The sequence below is a fragment of the Aythya ferina genome, assembly GCF_964211825.1.
Source record: "Aythya ferina genome assembly, chromosome: 1".
NCBI lineage: Eukaryota > Metazoa > Chordata > Aves > Anseriformes > Anatidae > Aythya > Aythya ferina.
Window position 1 is genome coordinate 146,631,958 of NC_140296.1, and position 20,296 is coordinate 146,652,253.

At 49.9% G+C, this 20,296-nt stretch overlaps 1 protein-coding gene across 2 annotated transcripts in view; it reads left to right on the top strand.

Annotated features, from left to right (window-relative positions):
- The first annotated feature begins 1,029 nt into the window (after nucleotides 1-1,029).
- The window catches only part of DENND2A (DENN domain containing 2A), a 51,982-nt gene continuing 32,715 nt past the window's right edge, over nucleotides 1,030-20,296 (top strand). Inside the window, exons 1-2 of one of the 2 annotated variants that reach the window (XM_084524946.1) lie at nucleotides 1,030-1,148; nucleotides 19,329-19,427. In XM_084524946.1, coding sequence (XP_084381072.1) covers nucleotides 19,357-19,427 — 71 coding nt within the window. In that variant the 5' untranslated portion in view covers nucleotides 1,030-1,148; nucleotides 19,329-19,356. Of the gene's footprint in view, nucleotides 1,149-4,001; nucleotides 4,130-19,328; nucleotides 19,428-20,296 lie in introns of those variants that run through there. The other variant, XM_084524947.1, reaches the window with a different exon arrangement.

Below are 20,296 nucleotides of genomic sequence, written 5' to 3' on the forward strand. Positions count from 1 at the left end.
TTGGATCTGGGGTGCCAACAAGGGTGAGCTGAGCTCCCCACAGTCTGCTTGGAGGGCCCAAGGGCCAGCAGGCAGGCAGATGCGCAGCCCGGGTAGGCTTCCACTGGCGTGGTTTTGATGGTCAGGAGATGAAATCTTTCACCCAAGGCAAAAGCAGCCTTCGGACCAGCGTGTTGCTGTGGATGTCCGAGTCTCGGGCAGCTGTGGATCAGGCGGTGGGTGATGGGTTGCATTACACGGCTCACACACGCAGGGGTGCTTCAGCTGCTGCGAGTGGTACCTGGCGTTTCTGGAGCAAGGGGCACGTGCATGGGACTAAGTCTGTGCCGGCTTGCACTGAGTACCTGGGTACAGTTCAAGTCTTTCACGTGATTTCATATATGGCTTTATGAAGTATCTTATAAACTATTTGTCCCGTCATTCTTTTCCCCTTTTCAACATTTCCACCTTCACATATGGAAAAAAATTTGAGCTTGCTTTTAAAAACCTTGAGATTTTACATTAAAGTAACCAGAGATTTAAAAATGCTAGTAATGGTTGGGCTGCTTTTATTGCCTTCTGCATAAGGACATTTTAAAGCTTTTTTTTTTTTCAGGACGAGTTACACTGGTAATGCCCTTTTTTATTTTGAACTAAAAGCTGAGAGTTTCTACTCATTGAAACGGGCTGCGCGGGGAGGTGGTGGCAGTGTTTAGGAGCAGGTTGGATGTGGCACTTTGGGACACGGTTTAGCGGGCGATGGTGGTGGTGGGGGGATGGCTGGCCCAGATGACCTGGGAGGTCTTCTCCAGCCTCAACCATTCTGTGATCCGACGACTCTAATGACAGCCTGACGCACCTAGCTGCAGCGTCACGATCATCAGCCAGTCCCTTAATGAGATATTAACGAAATATATCTCATTAACAGGGCGGCGGGGCGGGCCGGGGGCGGGCTGGGGCGGCGCTGCCGGCGGAGGGCGGGCGGCCGCGGGGCCGGGACCGGGGCCGGGGCCGAGACCGGGGCTGGGGCTGGGGCTGGGGCCGTGGGGGGGCAGCGGCAGCGGCTGTCGCTGCATGGCGGGGAGCCCCCAGCCCCTCCGCAGGCCGCCAGCAGGGCGCTGGGCGCCGCCGCCATGCCGGGGCGCGGCCCCCCGCCGCCAACGAGGAAGGTGAGGGGCCGGGGGCGGCCGGGCTGCGGGGGGCTGCGGGGGAGCATGGGGCGGGGGGAGCGAGGGCTGAGCGCCCCGTAACTTGGGAAAGTCCCCGTCCCCTGCATCCTCTGGGTGCTGTGCGTGTGAACTGGGGGCTGAGCCGTGCGGAGTGTGCTGGGGATGCTTTCAGGGGGCTCAGCAGGCTGCGGGGAGCCTGGTGCTTGGTGCTGGAGAAGAAGGGAGCGAGGCCTCGGGGCTGCCAGTGCTGAATCCTGTGCTGGTGTTTTAGTAGGGTACGGTTTGTTTCCTGGATGGGACAGCAAGTTGTGTGGTCAGGGAGAAGTGCCGCTTGTTGGGAGCTCAGCTGGGGTGGTGGAGGGGAGCAGGGGGATTGCCTCGGAGCTTTAGCTAGGGTTGTGCGGGTGTTGCTGCGAGATGGGCTGCTGGTGGATTAAAAAGGTTAAAAAGCTGCTTTCTGCGCTGGCTGCTAATTACTGAAGGGTTACTTCTTGATGTGTGGTAGTGAGGTCCTACAAAGCGTGCTGGCCCCGTTTCTGAACCCCCAGAAAGGGAGTCATTACGCGTCCTGCCGGAGAGGAGGAACGTGCTCCCACACCCTCACGCCGTGTCCCGGCTTCTTGTCATCGCGGTGGTGTTTGCGGGTTGGGGTTGTTGTTGTTTGTAAGTCATCCAAACAGTGCTTCAGCCTGTGGGACCGGATATTTACCACCTTGGGATAGACTTGGACAGAGCTGAAGGCAGTACGGATGGAAATGAGAGGAAAGCCACAAGATTTCCCAGGATAATACAGTGCCTCGTTGAGGAACTGAAGAGAATGCACTGAAAACAAAGGGTGAAAACATTCGGGATGTGAAAAGCAGGCTAAAGATTTATAGCTCAGCTGGGACCGCTCCTTGCCTCTGGGTTAGAAGGTTGTGTGCTGGAGCTTGGGTAGCCCTTTGGCACGTCCCCTGTGCACGATCCCCCTTGTAGACGAGCGCAAGTTGCGTGTCCCAAAGTGCTGCTTTCGGTGGTGTCTCTAGCTCGCTGCCTTGGGAAATCTTTTAGGACATTTTGTCTATAGAGGGAACCACGTGATGCTTGCTGTCCTCCAAAAACAGGAAGGGCATTTAGATCCTTTGTCAAGTGCTTCTGGTGTGGTTGTCTTTCTCCCGTGTCTGGCATATTGACGTGTTAGAAGTTCTCATTTTGGCAAGGAGGCGATAAAGAAGACCTTGTCAACTGCAAGACTGGTTTTTAGAGGTGCTCTAAATTCAGTAGAAGCTTTATCACTGAATTTCAGCCATAATAACCAATTTATACAGGCTGTAATTAAACATCAGTTGTGCTGGGTGCTCTGGGAACGCAGAGGCAAATGCAATCCTCACCCCAAGTTTAACAAATCAGATTTTCACGCAACAGAGCCAGGCTATTCAACAGGAGTTGATGCTGGGCGTTTCAGAAGTGCCAGGTGAGGGTCGTGTTCTTCTGGACCACTGTGAATGCATTGTCCAACGCAGTTCATGCTCTCTTCCCTTTGTAGCACCTGACGTTATTTCCTGCCCCTTTCTAAGCAGGGGCCAGACCAAGGGGAGCAAAGGCCCTTTAGCGCACTTAAGGCTGTGAGAACGGAGAAGAGCTGCTCTTAAGCTCTTGTTGGAGCTGTTTGGTTTGATGCTCGGCCCTCTTAGGCGTCCAGAGCTGGGGTATAAGCTCTTCAGGGAAGCATTTTTTAGCGGAAGGATTTAAGTACTAGTGGCTGATAGGTCTGTTGGCAGGGTCCCAAGAGCTGGCTGGAAGAGGCCTCTACTGTGAAGGAAATGCTGAAATAAGACTTTTAATTAACTTGCATAGCAGTTCCTTAAGGGCTGAGAAGACTCCACAGGGAAGAAGGGAGTGGGACGTAGCTAGGAGGAAATTCCTTGTTGCACTTGAGCTCTAAAAGTAGATGAGTGAGTCTGGTCTTACCTCGATATGGCTGAAATAACGTTGCATCTGAGGGTACCAATCTGTGGGCATTGCTTTACCCACGTGAGGCTGGAGAAGGGGCAGTGCTTCCGTGGTTGGATCTGTGAGGTACAATGGAAAAGACAATCGCATGCTTATCTTGTTTATGTTTTTTTTTCTGTTTTTCACCTTCAAACAGCTTTACAAACTACTGCAAATAAAAGCAAAAGTTAAAGTGTGTGAATGTAATTTCTCCGTGGTTTCAGCCCAGGCTCTAGTGAAGAGCAAATGGGACTATTTTCATTCCCAGAGTCTACGGTCAGCCCAGCAAACCACACAACCAAAGTCCGGGCTCCTGGCTTCAGGACGTGCTTTTGAAGAGTTGACTTCAGCAGGGGCCGTGGGTGATCTTGAATTTGGGCCAGTTCAAGGTCTGTGTTGATGGGATGGCACTGAAAGGCGCCATCACTGTGTTAAATAAGTAAATACTTGAGATCCCATAGTACCAGCGATGATTGAAGGTTTTCCCTAATTAAACCTGTTAAGAGCTAGTGCATCGCTGAGGCCTTTTACCCGTAGCATGAGGTCTCTGCCCTGCCGCTGGGTGCTGCCAGCTTTTCCTGGGGGCTCTTTGCACTCATATGTGCCAGTGCTGAGCCCGGCCGGGCCCATGACCCTCTGTGCTGCAGGAAAACCTCTTGTCAATCCTCCCGGGCTGGGAACCGTGGTGTTTGTGCGGAGAAAAGGAGCAGAAGATGGCTTTTCCCGAGCGCTGCCTTTGCCCCTGCATGTGCTGGCTGGGAGCCAGGATGGAAACTCTGTCCTCACGAGCAGAGAGGCAGCGGGGAGGGGCGAGAGGCAGAGGGGCCCCGAAGCAGAGGGAGCTGGAATAAAACCACCGACCCGCGCGGAGAAAAGCCTCCAGCAGATGGGCCCGCGCCTCCCCACGGGCTCTCCACGCGGCCGGCTTCGCGTGCTCCGCTGGCCGGGTGCTGTGGGGGGCTGTGTGATGGCAGAGCAGGGTGAGAGGCAGCAGGAAGGACGCTAGAGCAGTAAGTTGGGCTCTGCCGTTCCTAAAGCGGGGTCTGTGTGTTGCTGCTGGGCTGTGATAAGGCTGGGGATGCCGCGTGAGCAGCTGGAGGGGCATCGCCGTGTCTTCATCTGTGTCTTTTAACTGGGGCAGGTCTGGGCTCTGCAAACCCATATCGCTGGTGCTGGTGGAGGTTTGCTGTGAGGTCTTGTGCCTTGCAGGAGGCGGCAGGTCTGGTGTGGGAGGTGTATCTCTGGTGGTGAGCGAGGCTCTGCACATGGACGCTGGCAGCCGTGTTTTCCCATGCCCAGGCCCTTCTTAGGCATCGCGGTAACTAATCAGCTCAGTTCGAGTACTGCTGTTTGTAGCTGGAATCGCCGTAAGTGGCTAGATACTGCGTGTTTTAATTAAATTTCCCCTGGGGAATAAATGTGGTGAAGTGTTGCTGTGATCCGTCCACGTTTAAGCATCCTGTGCAGTGCCCCCAGCTTGGCCAAGCGTTTCGGCAGACGTACAGGTCTTGGCGCACGCTTCAATCCGCCCAGCAGAGCGCTGTGCTCCCGGTGCAGCGCATCATTTCCACCCCAGGGAAATTTGGGCTGGACTTGGTGTGCCACAAGCTTAAACCTAATTGCTGACAGTGGGCTTTGAGCAGATGCTTAAAATTAAACACCTGCTGAGGTGTTTTCCTAGTCACGAGCGGTCTCGCACGCTCAGGTGAGTTCTGTGGAATCGTTTTACGTGAGCGGTGTCCTCGAGCAGTGCTTTCCTCTTCGTGCCCTGTGAGACTTCTTCCCCAGCTCTGGCTGCCAAGCCGCGTTACTCAGGTGAGCTGCAGTCACAGCCCTGGTATTCTGCTGGCGCTGTGGACAGGCACGCATCTGCGAGCGATTAAATCAACCCATCAGGGTGTCATCTGGAGAGGAACAAATGCTGAGCTTGCTTTGCAGGCGAGGGGGGAGGATAAGATCCCCCCTCCGTATTTTCTGCTGAAAGCTTTTCCCCGCTGCAGATGTGCAGCTGCTGAGGTTCCTTGCCAAGAGGCAGCCGTGACTTAGAGAGCGGGGGAACATGCACACATCTGCGTGCAGAGCAGAGCGGGGAAGCGGCTCGGTCCTCCTGTCCCGGGGGATTATGTTCTCATGATGGATAGTGCCAATTTTCATGGAGGGGAAGGGCGAATTTCACAGGGCACTGTAAGGGCACCTCGTAAATAGCAGTTCACTTGCCAGTGTCAGCCAAGCAACACCTGACTGAATTAAACAGAAGGGAATTCCCAAAGACTTTTCCGACTGTTGGAGCTTTTTCTTTGCGAACGTTAAGCCCCAGAAGATAAAAACAAAAATACGTGTTTCAGCTGCAAAGCATGCTGTGAATATAGGCTTTGTGTTTCCTTCTAGGTGAGAGTTGAGTCTTGGATTATCCCGAGCTCATGGCGGTATGTGGCCATGGGAAATAAATACCTCTTTCTAAAATCGAGTAGGGTGCCTTCTCCAGCACATGCAGCATTTCAGAAATCAGCATCTGGTCAGAACCGGACCCGAGGCATCGCCCACAGCCTATGAAGTCAATGGGATCTTTTCCATGATTGCAGTGAGCTTGGGATCAGGCCATGACTGGGAATCTGCTTTTCCCTGCCTTGACTTGTTAGGCCGTGTGCGCAGCAATTTGTGGCCCAATTCTGCAGGCGCACCGAAAAGAGATGTGTGAGGCGCTGAGCTTTTTCCAGATGATGTAAGAAACCCTGATCGCGCTGGCTGCCATTTTTCAGCTATGTCAAACTCGGGGAAAGCTTTCCTCCCGGGAAATCAACGCACGCCGACTGTTTTTTGCATCAGATTTCTCTTTCCCCCAAGATTACTTGGAGTGACTCCAAGCTGAAGTTTTGCCATGGTGTCACCTCTCGCGTGAAACAGTCCTGCCCCTGTGTTGGTGAAGGATACGGCCACGGAGTCTGTGCTCAGGTTTGCCCTGTTGGTATCCTTTTGTTCACATAGTAGGAGACTTCCCTTGTAGGATGACTTAGTGTACCCAAATTTAGTGGGAAATGAAGGTTTCACCTGTTAAATTCCTAAATTTCCCCATTAGTCAGAGAAAGACACTTTTGGGTGTGTTTCAGGGAAAAACAGGATTGTCTCTAATAGCCACAAATTTCGTAAAACACTGCCAGGATTTGATGAGGGAGGTTACTTTTAAAGAACTTATAACTTAATAACTGCCATGTAATGTATTATTTAATGTCCCACTTGTTTCATATTTGCTTGCATGGGGCAAAATTATTTTCCTCATCCAAGGAATCTGGAAGCATTATCAGAAACAGGACTCGCCCTACAGGAGTGGTGAAGCACTTCAGCTCCAACTGACATTCACTGCAGGAATACAAATTCCAGCTTTTCTGGTCTTCAGACCAAACTATTCACATATGTTGATAATCCCAGCCCCTCTGCTAATTCGCGCTCAAGGCAGCCTTCCACGCATTTAAAGGAAAAAAAAAGAAACTTTAGGCTCCTAAAACTGTGAAGTTTTTATTTTTTTAAATCAAACCTGATCTTGGACTGCATTGACTTTTTTTCTTACTATTTTTAAGTTAAAAGAAATTTTCAGAAAAGCCTGGAAACAGATCATCACCAACCCGTTCTGTTTTCCCAGAGGATTTAAGTAGTTCGGCTGCCTTGCTGTTTCTGTTGCACGTAAAACTTACTCTCTTGTAACTTGGGAACCGTATTTTGCAATCGAGGAGATTTTGGTATGATTTACCGTGAAATACTTGACGGCAGAATTAAGCAGGAGATTGTATAATGCAACTTTTCTTTAGCAGTTGCCTCAGTGTGTCAGCAAAACTTGGCGATCCGCTGATGAAGCACAGCAAGATGGATCTGGATGAGGTCACCAGGCGAACGAGGCCAGCTCTTCCGCTGGTGTCAACAGGCAGTGCTCCATTAACTCAGCTGAGCAGTGATCTGGCTGTGAGGTCCAGGGGCTTTTGTGCCCTTTTGTGGTGTGTTTTTTTCAGTTTTGTGGTTGAATTTAAAAAATTTCTAAATTTGGAGACGTGTGGCAGGGTAGCCCCATCTCTTCCCTTCCCTCCTCTTTCCCTTCCAAAAAAAAATTAATAATAATCAGAGGGAAGGAAGGGAAGCCTAAACAAAATGTTTCAGCTGCTTTTGAAGGGAAGGCTTAAGCCCTTCAAAATTTAGCTAAATTTTGCTAGGAAATGTCATTTCAAAACAAAGAGCCTAACCTTTGTATGATTTCTCCAGGTTACATCAAAAAGTTCTTGAATCTTTCTTTGTCTGGGCATACTGCGTGTAATTATATTGAACTTGGCAAAAAGGGTTTCAGTTGATCAGAAACCATAAATAATTTGTTCATCCAGCAACACTCAAACCTATCTGTGATTTATGCTCAAGGAGTTGCTGAGGCTGCAGAGCAGTATTTCAGATACGTGAGCGGGATCCGTCTTGCCCAGATGAGTTGTGTCCGGACCCTTTCTGCTCAGGTGAGAGGAACGGGCAGTTTTACAGCGTAGTTCTGACTTTGTGAGGTGCCCACCTTGGGAAAAGGAGTACTTCTGGAGCATGACTTACCTCTCAGGAGTATTAAAGAGCCTAAAGGATTAGTTCACACATGGGCATCAAGATTTAGTTGAGACAGATGTGCCCATTGGTTCATTTTAACTCCTGCATGGAATATTATGTGGGATATCCAGGACCATATTTGCCATATAAACGGCTTACTTGTATTTCAGTGTACCTTATTTTGAAAAGTCATTCTTGACAAACTTATGACCAGAGGTAGCACTAATTTCTTATCCGTCATCATTTTTACCTGTCATCAAAAGTCAGATTTGTGTGAATTCTTAGTTTTATGCGATAATTGTATTTACAAGTACCACGCATCTCTCATATACATTTTGCTTGGGAAGGCATATAAACAAAATTAGCTCCTTGCTAGTCTATTTTCAGTGCTGAAATTTCTCTTCTGTCATACTTTTCTTTTTAATACAAATGGAGTGAACCCACTAGGAGAAGCAGATGGCAGGTTTTTGTTAAGTAAATGCTATCCAGTGTGAATGTTTGAATTATTACATGTGGAAGGGATGGGAAGAAGATTCCCTACTCGAATGCTGAACATTTTTCTTACCAGCCAAGAAGTAAATCAAGTATAGCATTACGTAAGTTCTTCTTGCACATCTTCTAGTTGAAGAAGACGTTTGGGGAATTTCCCCTAAAAGATCCAGTTTAGGTTTAGTTTGCCAGTAATGCCTGTAGCCCTGCTATTGTCAATAAGGAAAATCTGGTTGCTATCAAGAGATCAGCTGCGTTAAGCCACAGAAAATTTAAGCAACACAGTCCATATTCTACCTTTGTACAGATAAGGTGGCTCTGGCGAGCAGGGTTGGGTGAAGTGGAAGCCGCGCCACGCTGGGTTCGCAGCGATACCTTCAGCAGGGCTAGGATTTCACCTCACGTTGGACTGGAGCAGCAGATGTTTCGGAGTCTGAAGATGAAAGACAATGCTGTTTATTGAATCGGGCAGGGGATAGGGGCTTCCGCAAAGGGTTGGACTCCGGAAGACTCCCACTTTGAGATTTTGTTTTGGGTCCTGTAAAATGCACCCTTGTGCAACGCATTCAGTACTGGCTGCTTTGTAGTAATGAGCTTTTCCTGTGCACAATAAACAGTATTGGAGCCCCGGCCAGGACAACGTTCAAACATCTTGGGTGGAGTATGCCCTTGTGGTTACCCTGGAATACAAAACTTGGATGCACTTTCTCTGGGTTGGAAGCTTCTGTAAGAATAGATCTGCTTCGGTCGTGAGATAAGGGCTTGGTGGAGGAAATTATACACGGATTCCCTGCTTCTGCTCCCTTATCAAACAGTGCGATGTATGTGGAAGAAAGTAAACAATGGAAATTAAAGTCCTCTAGAGTGTGTATTGCCTTTAGCACATCCCTTCGAGGAGAGCAGTAACAAAATGTGCCTCTGGTAAATCTCCAGTTTCTGGGTTTCCTGCCATGAGAAACCCAAGTAAATGCTTCAGGAAAGGAGGAAAAAAAAAAAAAAAAAGAGAGAGAGAAAGATTTCCCAAGTAAATGTTTTCAGTATTTTTCAGTTTCTGTTGTTGATTGATTGATTTACTTAATTTAGTCATGCTTAAAAAAAAAAAAAAAAAAAAAAAAGAAAGGAACCCTGATCTATCTGAAACTGGAATGGAATGAATTTGGGAAGAAAATATTTTCTTTTTCTAATACAGTAGTGAAAATTTACACCGCTCATCAGTATTTGCCAAGGCAGTTTTACTGGTGGTTACATGGCCTCCCTAATACCTCTCACTGCACTGCTGAAGTTTATTAGGCACTACTGAATCACTGGGGACTAAAGATTGTACAAATATGGTAGGAACAGCATCATTTTGCCTCCTTCATTTTTGCTCCTTCAGCCTGAGAGAGAAGCATCCAAAGAAGTGGCCTCAGGTCGTGCCTTGTGCTACACCGATGGTTTTGTTTTACGGGAATTAACGTGTTCAGAAAGTCCTAACAGACAGAAAATGGAGCCTGGGTGAACGCGAGCCTTGTTTTTGAAAGGGACGGGGACACATGGGTGGCAGTCCAGATCTCCCTTGGACACGCTCAGATGCAGAGAGTCACTGCCAGAGCCCAAGGAAGCTCTTCAGACCATGTCTGACCTAGTGGTTCTTCTGGGAGAGCCTTTTTCAGGACCTGGACCTGGTATCTCAGGCACCTCCCATGTTGGCAAGTTCTGCCAGCCGCATCTGGCACCTGGCTGCGTAGATGTGCCTGGTAAGTGCCAGAGCTTTCCAGGTATATAAGTGCAAGTAACTGGCTTTGAAGAAGGGTCTTAATATTATTTAGTCACTTCTGAAAATTTTGCTTTTCTTGTTTTTTATGCTTTTTTCTGGCACTAAGGTGACAGCAGATTGTGCCACTGAGCCATTGTGGTGCCAAAGAGCTCAGGTCCGTCCCTATGCCATTCTGTGCTCAACTTGCTAAAAGCCCGGCTCCTGAGGGCTCTGCTCTGGGAGCAGCATAGTATCTGAACAACACAGCGAGTTCATTTTCTCTGTGTTTTGCTTTCTCACCCGGTGGTGCTAGCATCAGCGTGGGGGAAACCCTCACGCTCCCTGTGCCGCTGCCCTCATGGCGCACCCCTCTGCCGAAGCCCTTCAGCGGCTCCTTCGCTCGGCATCGCCTCCGCAGCCAGTGAGGGAGCGAGTAGCGAGCCACACGTGCGAGTGACAGGGCCGAGGAGGGAGAGCTGCTTTCCCCAGGGTTTGGGGTTTTGTGTTGGGCTTTTCCCCGCTCTGTTGGCCGGCAGCGCAGTGACCCACGCCACCGCACGGACCGGGCCGGCGCCCTCCCCCCGCTTCCTCTCCCTGTCAGGGCCCAGGCGCTCAGATTTCCTCCCCAGCACAGGGCGGATGGGGATGGCGGCTCTCGGCTACATTCCTTTCAGTACAAAAGAAGAGGAAAAACTGCTCTCCGCACGGGCAGATGGCCGACTGTTTCCTGGCAGCTCCGCCACAGCGTCGTTTTTCCTATTGTCCTGACAGAGACACGCACACCCCGGGCAGCTTCTCTCCTGGAAAAATAAATAAATGCAGGCCCTCTCTGCAGAGCTGGGGTGGTTCGCTGGGGTTTTTCGGGGCTGTGCAGGTTTCCTCCTCGTGACGGGTCGGTCTTTGGCGGGTCGCGTGCTGCCTGGCCCTGAGGAAGGCTGAGGGATGGGGTGACACACGCTGCCCCGCGCTTGGGACATTGCAGTGTAGGAAATGGGATCTGCACTGAGCAGGGCCTGTATCTGCAGTGCCTGAGGTACATAGGACAGTGAGGAGCGAGAAGCAGTCTGCAGGCAGCTCTTTGCTGCCTCAGCACTGCTGCAGGAAGGTCTCGGGGCACGCAGCTACCGGGGCGCTGCAGATGGTGCCCCAAGGATGAGGTGAGGGCCGCCTCAGGAAGCCCTCTGCTGAGTCCTCTGGGGGGACGGAGTCAGCATCCTGCGGGGTGAAGGCCACCGCGGGAGGGATTTGCTGAGGCTCAGTTTATCTTCCCCAGTGATAACTTATTTTGGAAGTTTAGGCTCTTCATTGTAATGCTCTCATTTCCTTTCTCGATGTGAGAGGATTTGTCTTCCTGCCAGGAAACTCTTTGCAGAGTTGCTCCTCTTTGGGACCTCTTCGGGTCTCCTTTGTGCTAGAACAGCACAGGTTATCTCACCACATTGAAAATTAATTCCAGTGTGGCTCGTGGTCTGAACGCTGTATTTTAGTGGCAGGTTGTTTCCTATGCTGTCAAATGTTTGGGTTTCTTAGAAGCGTAGTAATAACTCTGAATTCTTTCCAATTCTTTTTAACACTAGAACTGATTGACTGTCATAGTAGGACTGGTGGTTTTGTACCATTTGTAGCATTCCTATCAAAGGACTTAAAGTAGCTACACCAATTGGCAACACTGGTATAAATGCTTATTTGCCAATAAAGTTTCATCTCTGTTGGAGATTTAAGCCAGTTCCACTGCATCTGTTAGGAATCCTGCCTCTCCATGTGGCTGATGGACCATTCTGCTGGCACATGTCTGCTGGTGCAAATCTGGTCCCTATTTCTGTTGGTTTATTCCCTACTGACTGCAGTCGTCTTGTATGTGGGGAATTCCAAAGCCAAAGAAAACAGGTATGAAATGCTGGCTCCACTGATGTCACCAGCAAGCTCGTGTTTGCTTCAGGAACACCAGATTCACCACTATTCAGCCTGTCTTATTCAGCCTTGATTTAGAGTAATTGAATTGTCATGTATTAGGTTGTAAAGCAAAAGTAAGTATTATCCCACCTTGAGAGGCTGAGCAGTCCCACCATGTGCGCACATGCGTTCATGCAAGACCTGAAACACGCAGAGATGACCTGGTATTGTCAAGAACTGGCACAGGCATGCTGTTTAGTGTAATTCCACTAAACATTGTAATTAGAACTCATTTTAGCAGCCAGATTGGGAAATAGTGAATCTTTCCCTTCCTTCCTATGTGAAGGAGACCTACCTGTAAGAGTGGAGATGCATGGTGTCTCCAAGCAGTAACACAAACCATACTTGCCACCAGGAGGAATAACAGCATTTACCTTCTATACATGCAAGGCTTGATTAAATGTGAGCTTGTGAACAATTAATTAGAAGGAGAGTTGCTGTTTTGCTTGACACGGTCATGTCGCATCCTAGCACGAACCCTGGAAATGCTGTGTTTGGAGCTGAGGGTGTGGTTGTCTGAAGGAAGCTGGAGGGATGTTGAATCCCTTTGAGCTGCTGAGCTTTTCTTCTGTTTGTTTTGTGTTTAGGGGGAGGAACAAAGGCAAAATAAGACAATGGGAAATGTGGAACGAGCTTAATAATAGTGGGTGCAACTAGCCCCACCTTTAACACAACACAATTTGTATTGTAAGACTCTGTTTTCAATTTCTGTCTTCAGATCAATTTTTTTTGTTTCAGTCTGCAGTTTTCCCTGCTGAGTCTTTGCCTCTGGCTGAATTACTTTTGAAAGCCTTCAGCCAAAATGTTTCAGCTGCTGCAGGGAGTGAAGCTAGGGAAGAAAAATGTGCTGTTTCCCTACATTAAAAAGTACACCGGGCTTTTCTTTTGCTATAACTAATCTTACGCTTTGGAACAGAAATGTTATCTGTTGGTGAGGGACACTGCTTGGATCAAGAGCGAGTCCTTTGCCATTCCTGTGTCATCTCCAGCTTAACTTTTCCAAGGCTCTGTGGGAAGACGATTTTAACTTGTACTCATGGCACTGAGAGGCATGGTTTAGTGATAGGACTCTACAGGTCAGGCTGATGCACTGGTCCTGTCATAAAGCCCCAGCCTGGGAGTTGTATGGGAATGCATACATGGTATCTGCAGTACAGAGGCAAAGGTTGGCCTCCTAAACAGGTACAAAATACATTTCTGGGGTTTAGTTTTATTTAGGTGAGCTGAGGCCTGGGGATGGGTAAAAATAAATCTGGAGGCTATAAGGGAAGCAGCTTGTAAGGTCCACTGAATGGTAGAGGCCTCCTGGGACTGGGAGTGGGCGAGGGAAACTGGGGCAGGGCTGCAGCTGGGATCCATTGCAGAAAGTCCTCGAGATGGAGGGAAGGTTTGAACAAACTGTGGGTACAGAAGGGCTGGGTAGGTATTTAAGCAGACAGGACTGGGAAGAGAGGAGTAAAGGGAACTAGTCATGGGGAAAGGGGGAATGGGGAGGAGCATATAGGGCCTGGATGAGACAACTGATAGCAAGTGGGGTGAACAGGAGATTAGCAGGACCTGGGGCTTGGGTAGCGAACTCAGGGAGTTAAACCAGGGCTGTGTGAGCAAGGGGACAGCCGGGGAGCAGACACTGGTGTTGAGTAGGTGAGGAAAATGGTGTGGAACAAGGGCCTAGCAGGGCAAGGTGAGAAGACTGAGGTGGGGGCAGACCAGAGAAGATCTTTTGAAGATGGAGTGATGCTTAATGGAAGAATCGTGGAATCATGGAATGGTTTGGCTTGGAAGGGACCTTAAAGGTCACCTACTTCCAGCCCCCCTGCCACGGGCAGGGATGCTTCCCACCAGCTCAGGCTGCCCGTGGTAATGGAGTGTCCCCCATAGCTACTTCCAGCCAAAGCCTGGAATGGCACTGGGATTCCCGAAGCTCCCTGTACGTCCGTACAAAACCCCTGGCAGAATGTCTGTCCCCCATCTTCCTGGAGCTGCCCTTGCCACCAGCTCTTCCACTGCCTCAAGTGGCAGAGGGCTGCATGGGTCAGAGCATCCAGCCCTTCTGGTAACTCCATGCCAATGCCTCTCTGATGCCATACCGTGGGCCTTCAGTGTTTTTCTTGTGTTTTATTTATTTGTTTATTTATTTCCTCAGCCTTTAAAACAGAGAAACCCAAAACTGAAAGCTCGTTTGCAGTCTCTGAAGGCAGTTTCTGTGCGTGTGAAGCCGAGCACTCGGGGAGTAAGAAGTGCCACATTTGCAGTTACCTGAGCAGTTGCAGTTGGGCCCTCCGAGGCGTCAGCGCTCAGGCTTTCACAGCACTTGTTGGCTTTCACAGCAGTCCTTGGACACATCTGCAGCCTCGTTCAGCACAGCAGGAGGGGCTGGCTCCGAAGGTGAACCAGGGTAATGTAGTGAGTGAAATTGGTGCCTGCAGGGACTCCCTGCTAAATTCAGCATGCAATGAGGAGAAGTGGCTGAGAAACCTCCTCACCTGACCTTCCCAGGCTCACCAGTGTCAGACAAAGCCTTAGCGAGGAGTTTTTGCCAGGCAGCTGTGTGCTCCCTGTCCTGGGGGTTGTAATGCAGTCTGAAGTCTGTAGCAGTCTGAAACACCAAGTCTTGCTTCTCTCTGTGCTAACAACAAACTGTAGTTTTGACTATGATCTGTGCAACAGTTTGCCATTTATACCCTTACATATTAAACAATAAGTATCCTTGAACAGAAAAAGTGAGGAGAAAGCAAATATTCAGTGTATCCTAGCAAGGTGGTTTCATCCCTTCCATTCCAGGTGCTTCAGTGCTCATCAGGTTTTCCATGACAGGCGGCTGATGTCACTACCTGAGCAGAAAACTTTTTGTTTTCTTCCCACTTGAATTTCTTTGCATTACTGAGTTGAACTAGCTCAGCAAGGGCTTTACAAGCATTGTGACTAATAGAAAAGAGGCAGGAGGAGTGAGAGGGAGGGAATATGGAATCACAGAATCATTTGGGTTGGAAAGGCCATCAGGTCCAGTCATCAACCTAACGCTACCCATACCAACACCAAGCCATGTCCCTAAGCTCCACATCCATGTCTCTTAAATATCTCCAGGGATGGGTACTCCACCACTTCCCCGAGCAGCCTGTTCCAATGTCTAACCACCCTTTCCATGAAGAAATTCTTCCTGATACCCAGTCTAAGCCTCCCTTGGTACATTTTGAGGCCGTTTCTTTGCATCCTGTCACTGGTCACCTCAGAAAAGAGACCGACACCTCCCTGTTGCAGCCTCCTTTCAGGTAGCTGTAGTGGGTGGTGGGATCTCTCCTCTGCCTCCTTTCCTCAATGCATCCTTAGTCAGTAGCAACTATTGATCCGATCAGGCATGTCCTTTGCCAAAGACAGGGAGGAGACCACGTTTCTGGCCACCAAGGGAGGAGCAGGACAGTCCCTTTAACTGTAGCAATCCACTGAATCAGGTTAGTGACATACAAGCAGGCAATTTGCGCTGTGGACTTAGAGAGCGAGATCAGTGGAATGAATTGTATGATAAAATTAAGGACATATCATGACACAACAGCTTTCCTGCAGGCAGCCCGAATGCTGACGCTGTCAGCTTCTGCATTCCTTGAATTGCAGTGTTGTTCCTACGACAGGGGGGTGTAGGCACAAGAGAGAGGTTGTGGTGCTTTGATGCCATTCGGGTATTTCGAAAATACAGTTTGTTTTGACACATGGGATTCTCCTGAGCCCCTTGTAAGCACTGTGGTAAGATACCACAGATCAAAGGGAACAGAGTGGGGCAAGAGGGGAAGGAGACTGTGTGGGATCCAGCTCTAAAACGTACTCCAAAACGTACTATAGGAACATATCACTTTCCAGTCATTGGCCCTTCATGTTTATGTTTATGTAAGTTTATCCAACTTTCCCTTTTTTTTTTTTTTTTTTTCCTTCAATAAATGGCTTGGGCTTTGCAGCCCACAGTTAGGATCCCATCATGTGCTTCTAGGGGCTTCGCAGGGGCCCGTGCACGGCCCAGAGACGCTGCCTGGTGCTGGGACTGTGCGCAGGTCCTCACCATGGCCCTACGTGCCTGTGTTCGTGCACGAGCACTCGCCTCCATGCTTTCTCCTTCCCCCAAAGGGAAATGGGCTCCAAACAAAGTAAGGGCTGGGGGAGGGGGCGCGTGAGGCTTTGACTCTCGGCGTGGCCTTGCTCACGATTTTCCTGTTAGTGTTTTGTCTTCTTGGCATCCTTCCTGTCCTTTATGTATATACGTCCTATAGTGTTGGTGCATTGTTTCCCCGTGTATGTTGCGTCCTTTGTTCTGTAAAGCACCGACCTCGAGAAGTGTTGCTTGCAGGCTTTGCCTGGCAGCCCCGATTTGCTGGCCCGAGCGCAAAATTTGTGAGAGTAACCGGAGAGAATATTTCTCTGAGCACCGAGGAGAAGAAAGTGTGCGTGGGCTTTCAGCGCAGCGTGGCTTTATTCCTCTTGGACGAGAGTCTGACCAGCTGCGGGTCGCTCCTGCTGATGTGGAGCCTCATTGTTTGTGTGCACCACCGTGGTGGCTGGGGTCCCACTTACAGGCTCAGATCCCGTTTCTGCGCGAGGTGCAGCGTAATCGGAGCAAAGAAGATCTTGAGACGTGGCCTCCAGTGCACAGCAAGGGCAATACCCGCCCCCAAACCACAACCCCATCGAGGTACACTTGTTTCATTCCCCACAAACGAAATAGCAAAGCAGGCTGGCCTGGAAGGCTCATCATGACCATCTCCTGACCTTACTGGAGACAGGTCTGCCTGGGTGACCTGGCCGTATGCATTTTTGGTGCTATAAGCTGCAGGATATTTGGTGCTCCCCTGGCTTTTCTCATCGCTGGTGGCTGTACCGAGTGCATTCAGGTAGTGGACAAAGCTGGTTTCTCTCTCTCCCTGAAGAAGTTTAGCTCGTAGCCCTCCAGCAGCCCCCTGAGCCCTCTGGATCTAGGAGCATGCCTGCTGTTGGCACCTCTGTTTTACCCACCAGTAGCTCTGGGAACACCACACGGTGCCCAGTGCCCTGAGGCAGATGTGAGCACTGCCGGCGGCCTTTCGATCATCGGAAGTGGGGAAGAGGGCATCTGGGAGGCTGGGGGGGGGGGAAGAAAACTTAAATTAGCAGAGAGTCAAACAGCTCTTGCTGGGGACAGATGATTACAGCTCATTTCAAGGCTGCTTCCTGCATGCCAATGATAGAGCAGTAAACAAACGCCTCTCCGCAAGCACAAAGCAGGCAGGAACTCTGTTTGGGAGAGAGGGGTCGGGGTAGGTCTCGCTCTGCTCGGTGGCAGGAAGCCCCTATCACATGGCCCTGGGAACCGTGAGGCCGGGCGCGAGGAGAGGCTTCTGCTGGGAGGCTTCACATCCTTCCCAGAGCCCCGCCGGCAGGTTCGAGGGCTCCCTGCCCTCCCGCTTCCCTCCCGCCTCCTCCCCTGGCCTTCCTTTCCCAGTTTAATTTTGAAACGGTATCAGATGGCGGCTTTGTTCCCCCAGACAATGGCAGGGATTGCTGGATATATCGTGGTGCTGGGGCTCCTCAAACGGGGCTTGGCGTCTTCTCTCCCCTTTTACGGCCCTGCTGCCCCGCGGTGTACGTGCCAGGAGCCGCGGCTCTGGGCTCGGCTCTGCCTCACCTCACGTAGCAGAGTTTGTGTGTGGCTCGTGCAGAAAGCTGCAGTAGGCCAAAAAGGACCTTCTTGGTGTACGTCTGTCTTTCTAGGGTTGTCTGCAGGCTGGACTTGGCCCTGCCGGTGTTCCTCTAGGCGGTTTCAGTGCCCTGGTCACGCTGCATGTGAGGCAGGAAAGCAGACAGCACTGCTGAGGCTGGTCTTTCTTCCCCGGTGTCCTCCCACTTTGTCCACACACCCCCATCTCCTGCCTTGCACCAGGTCAGGTGTGTTGGACCCTGTCCATGAGCTGCTTCAACTAAATTGATCATCGATTTAAAGCAGGTCACCACGGGACTCCAAAGAGGCAGCGCATGGTCAGGGTAAGATTTCTTACCCCTGAGGGCAGTGCCGAGGCGCAGCTCTCACTGCCCCTGCTGTGCAGCACAGTTCAGTCTCTACTTATCCGAGTAAAGCCCATCCCTGCTCCGGGGAAGGTGCAAGCCAAGTGCAGAACAACCTCTGTTGGCGTTTTTTGGAGGAATGTGCTCGGGCTGCCTGGGTGAGTCATCCTTTGGACGGGGACGCGAGCGGTCAGTAGTTTTTCATTATCCTCAATCCATAACAGTTAAGGGATGGATGAATAGATTCTGTTCCTCGGGCTGGTCAATTTTGCAAGGCTGCTCTGTGTCTAGAAGTGAAGCGGGTGTTTGTTCCACTTACTAATGAGGAAGAGAAGCCAAGGGGGCTTATTGTCTGGGGAGAGAGAGCCTGCTGAATGGTTAGCCATGGCCTGCCCTGCGTGTGTACACACTGAGTTGACCCAGAGTTCACTCCTCATCTCAGGAACGTTGCCAGTGGGGGATAAAAGGAGGGAGAGAAAACTGGAAACAAACAAGACAGATTTTTTTTTTTCTATTTTTTTTTCTTTCTCTCTGCCCAGAGTACTTGAACAGTGGAAAAGAGAGATTCTTTTGTTCTTCAGTGTTTTGGTTTGATTTCTTTTTTTTTTTTTTTTAAACTACAAGAGCCTACTAAACTTCCCAAGGCACTCAGTCTTGTTGCCAAACACTGGGCATGGCAGAGTAGCATCTGGCAGAGCAGCTGGGAGGATAGATTTGAGAGGCTTCAGATTTTCTGAGTGTTGCGTGTTATGTGGTGAGCCCCTTCTTGTCCTGGAAACGCTGCAGAGCGGGCAGATTGCCTAGAGAAGTAAGAAGGCGGTGCTGCAAAGTACCAGTCCTCTTTTCTATGGAGTAAGAGTGTTGTGGGGCAATAAAAAGAAGTCTGTTGTACTGACCATGTAGCAGCAGTATGCGGAGGACAGAGAGGGACGGACTTGCTCCACGAATGCTAGAAATCGTGAGGCAAACAGAATGACTCGTTTTTGTGACCGATTTGTCTTGCCCCACAAGCTGCTGTCCTCTGAAAGCAGGTCATTAGCAGCCTGACGTGACCCACAAAGAGAATAGTGTAAGGTAACCAGTTGCTTCAGTGCAATGTCTGGTGAGCAGAAAATGTTTCCTCTGCCGGTCTGAGGACGTTGTGACAACTGCAGGAGCACTAACTGTGTGGCCTTAACACTGTGCTTATTAAAATCATTTTTGTTTTAGTCTTCTGTGAGGAAAGAAAATCTAAATCCTTTGACAATTTGAATGTAATAAAAGTGTTCATAAAATATGCTCCCATTTTGCAGGTGATGAGATCGAGGCTGTCCTCTGGGAGCTGCCTTATTTTGCTTCTCTTCTTCTCCTGGATTTCAGGAAGAAACATGCATGTGTGTGTTTGCAAAAACAAGGAGGATGCTGAGCACAGAGCAATGCCTCTTCTTTGTGTCTGCCTGCAGGTGACCTGTTGCCCGGCTGTGTGCTGACATGATGACAGCTAGCAAGGCGGCCGATGTGAGCAGCAAGACTGAAAGCAGTGTCTGCAAGTCCACTGAGAGGTGAGAGCTTTCCATGTCTCGGTGCCAAGGTACCTCGCTTTCATTTGTTATCCCCAAGAGAAAGAAAACCAGAAGAAGAAAGCATTCTTTCTGCTCTGCCCTGTCCCTCTCTCCTCACAGGTTAAGTCACGCCACTGTGTGTCTCAGCTGGTTTCACTGCCATTTCAGAGCTGTCACGCTGTGGTTTTTAGCATCCTGTCAGAGCAATAATGTCCTCGACTCATAGCGTTAGAAGAGATCTGCCCCAAGACAAGACCGTTTGTGCTGATGACACCCTTCAATGTGTGCCCCACCTGCACTTGAAATCTTCAGCAGTGGAGATTCCATGGCTCCCCCACACAAGGCTTACTGTCACCACAGGCTTCTCCCAGTGTACAACCTGGGTTTCCACTGCACAGTCCAGCACTGTCAAGCCCTCTTCCTTTCATTTAAAAATCCATGGTGTTCACAGCACCAGTTCTTGACCAAATCATGATGTTGTCACTGAGACAGCCAGGAGTTAAATTTCTGTGAGGCTAAGGAGGAACAGTATCTGGCTCAGGTCCTCTTTCTGCTCAGAAACCCATCCCAGACTCAATTTGTGCTACAACAGTCTGCAATGGCTGCCAGCGGTGCTTGACTCCAGGACAAAGCTTGAGGCCTGCCAGCATGCAGGGTATCCAAGTGAATGCTCTTAAAAAAGTGCTAAGTTCTGGAAGAGGCACGCTTGATACGTTTAGGTTAACAGCAATTCACTGAGTTGAACCCCAGTGCTGGAATTGTGGTTAAATGGGACTGATGACAAGGGCTGGCATCTCAGTAAGTGCCTCGTGTTGTGCTGGTGCTCCTTTCCAAGCCCAGGCATTGCTAAGTACTGAAAATTACTTTGG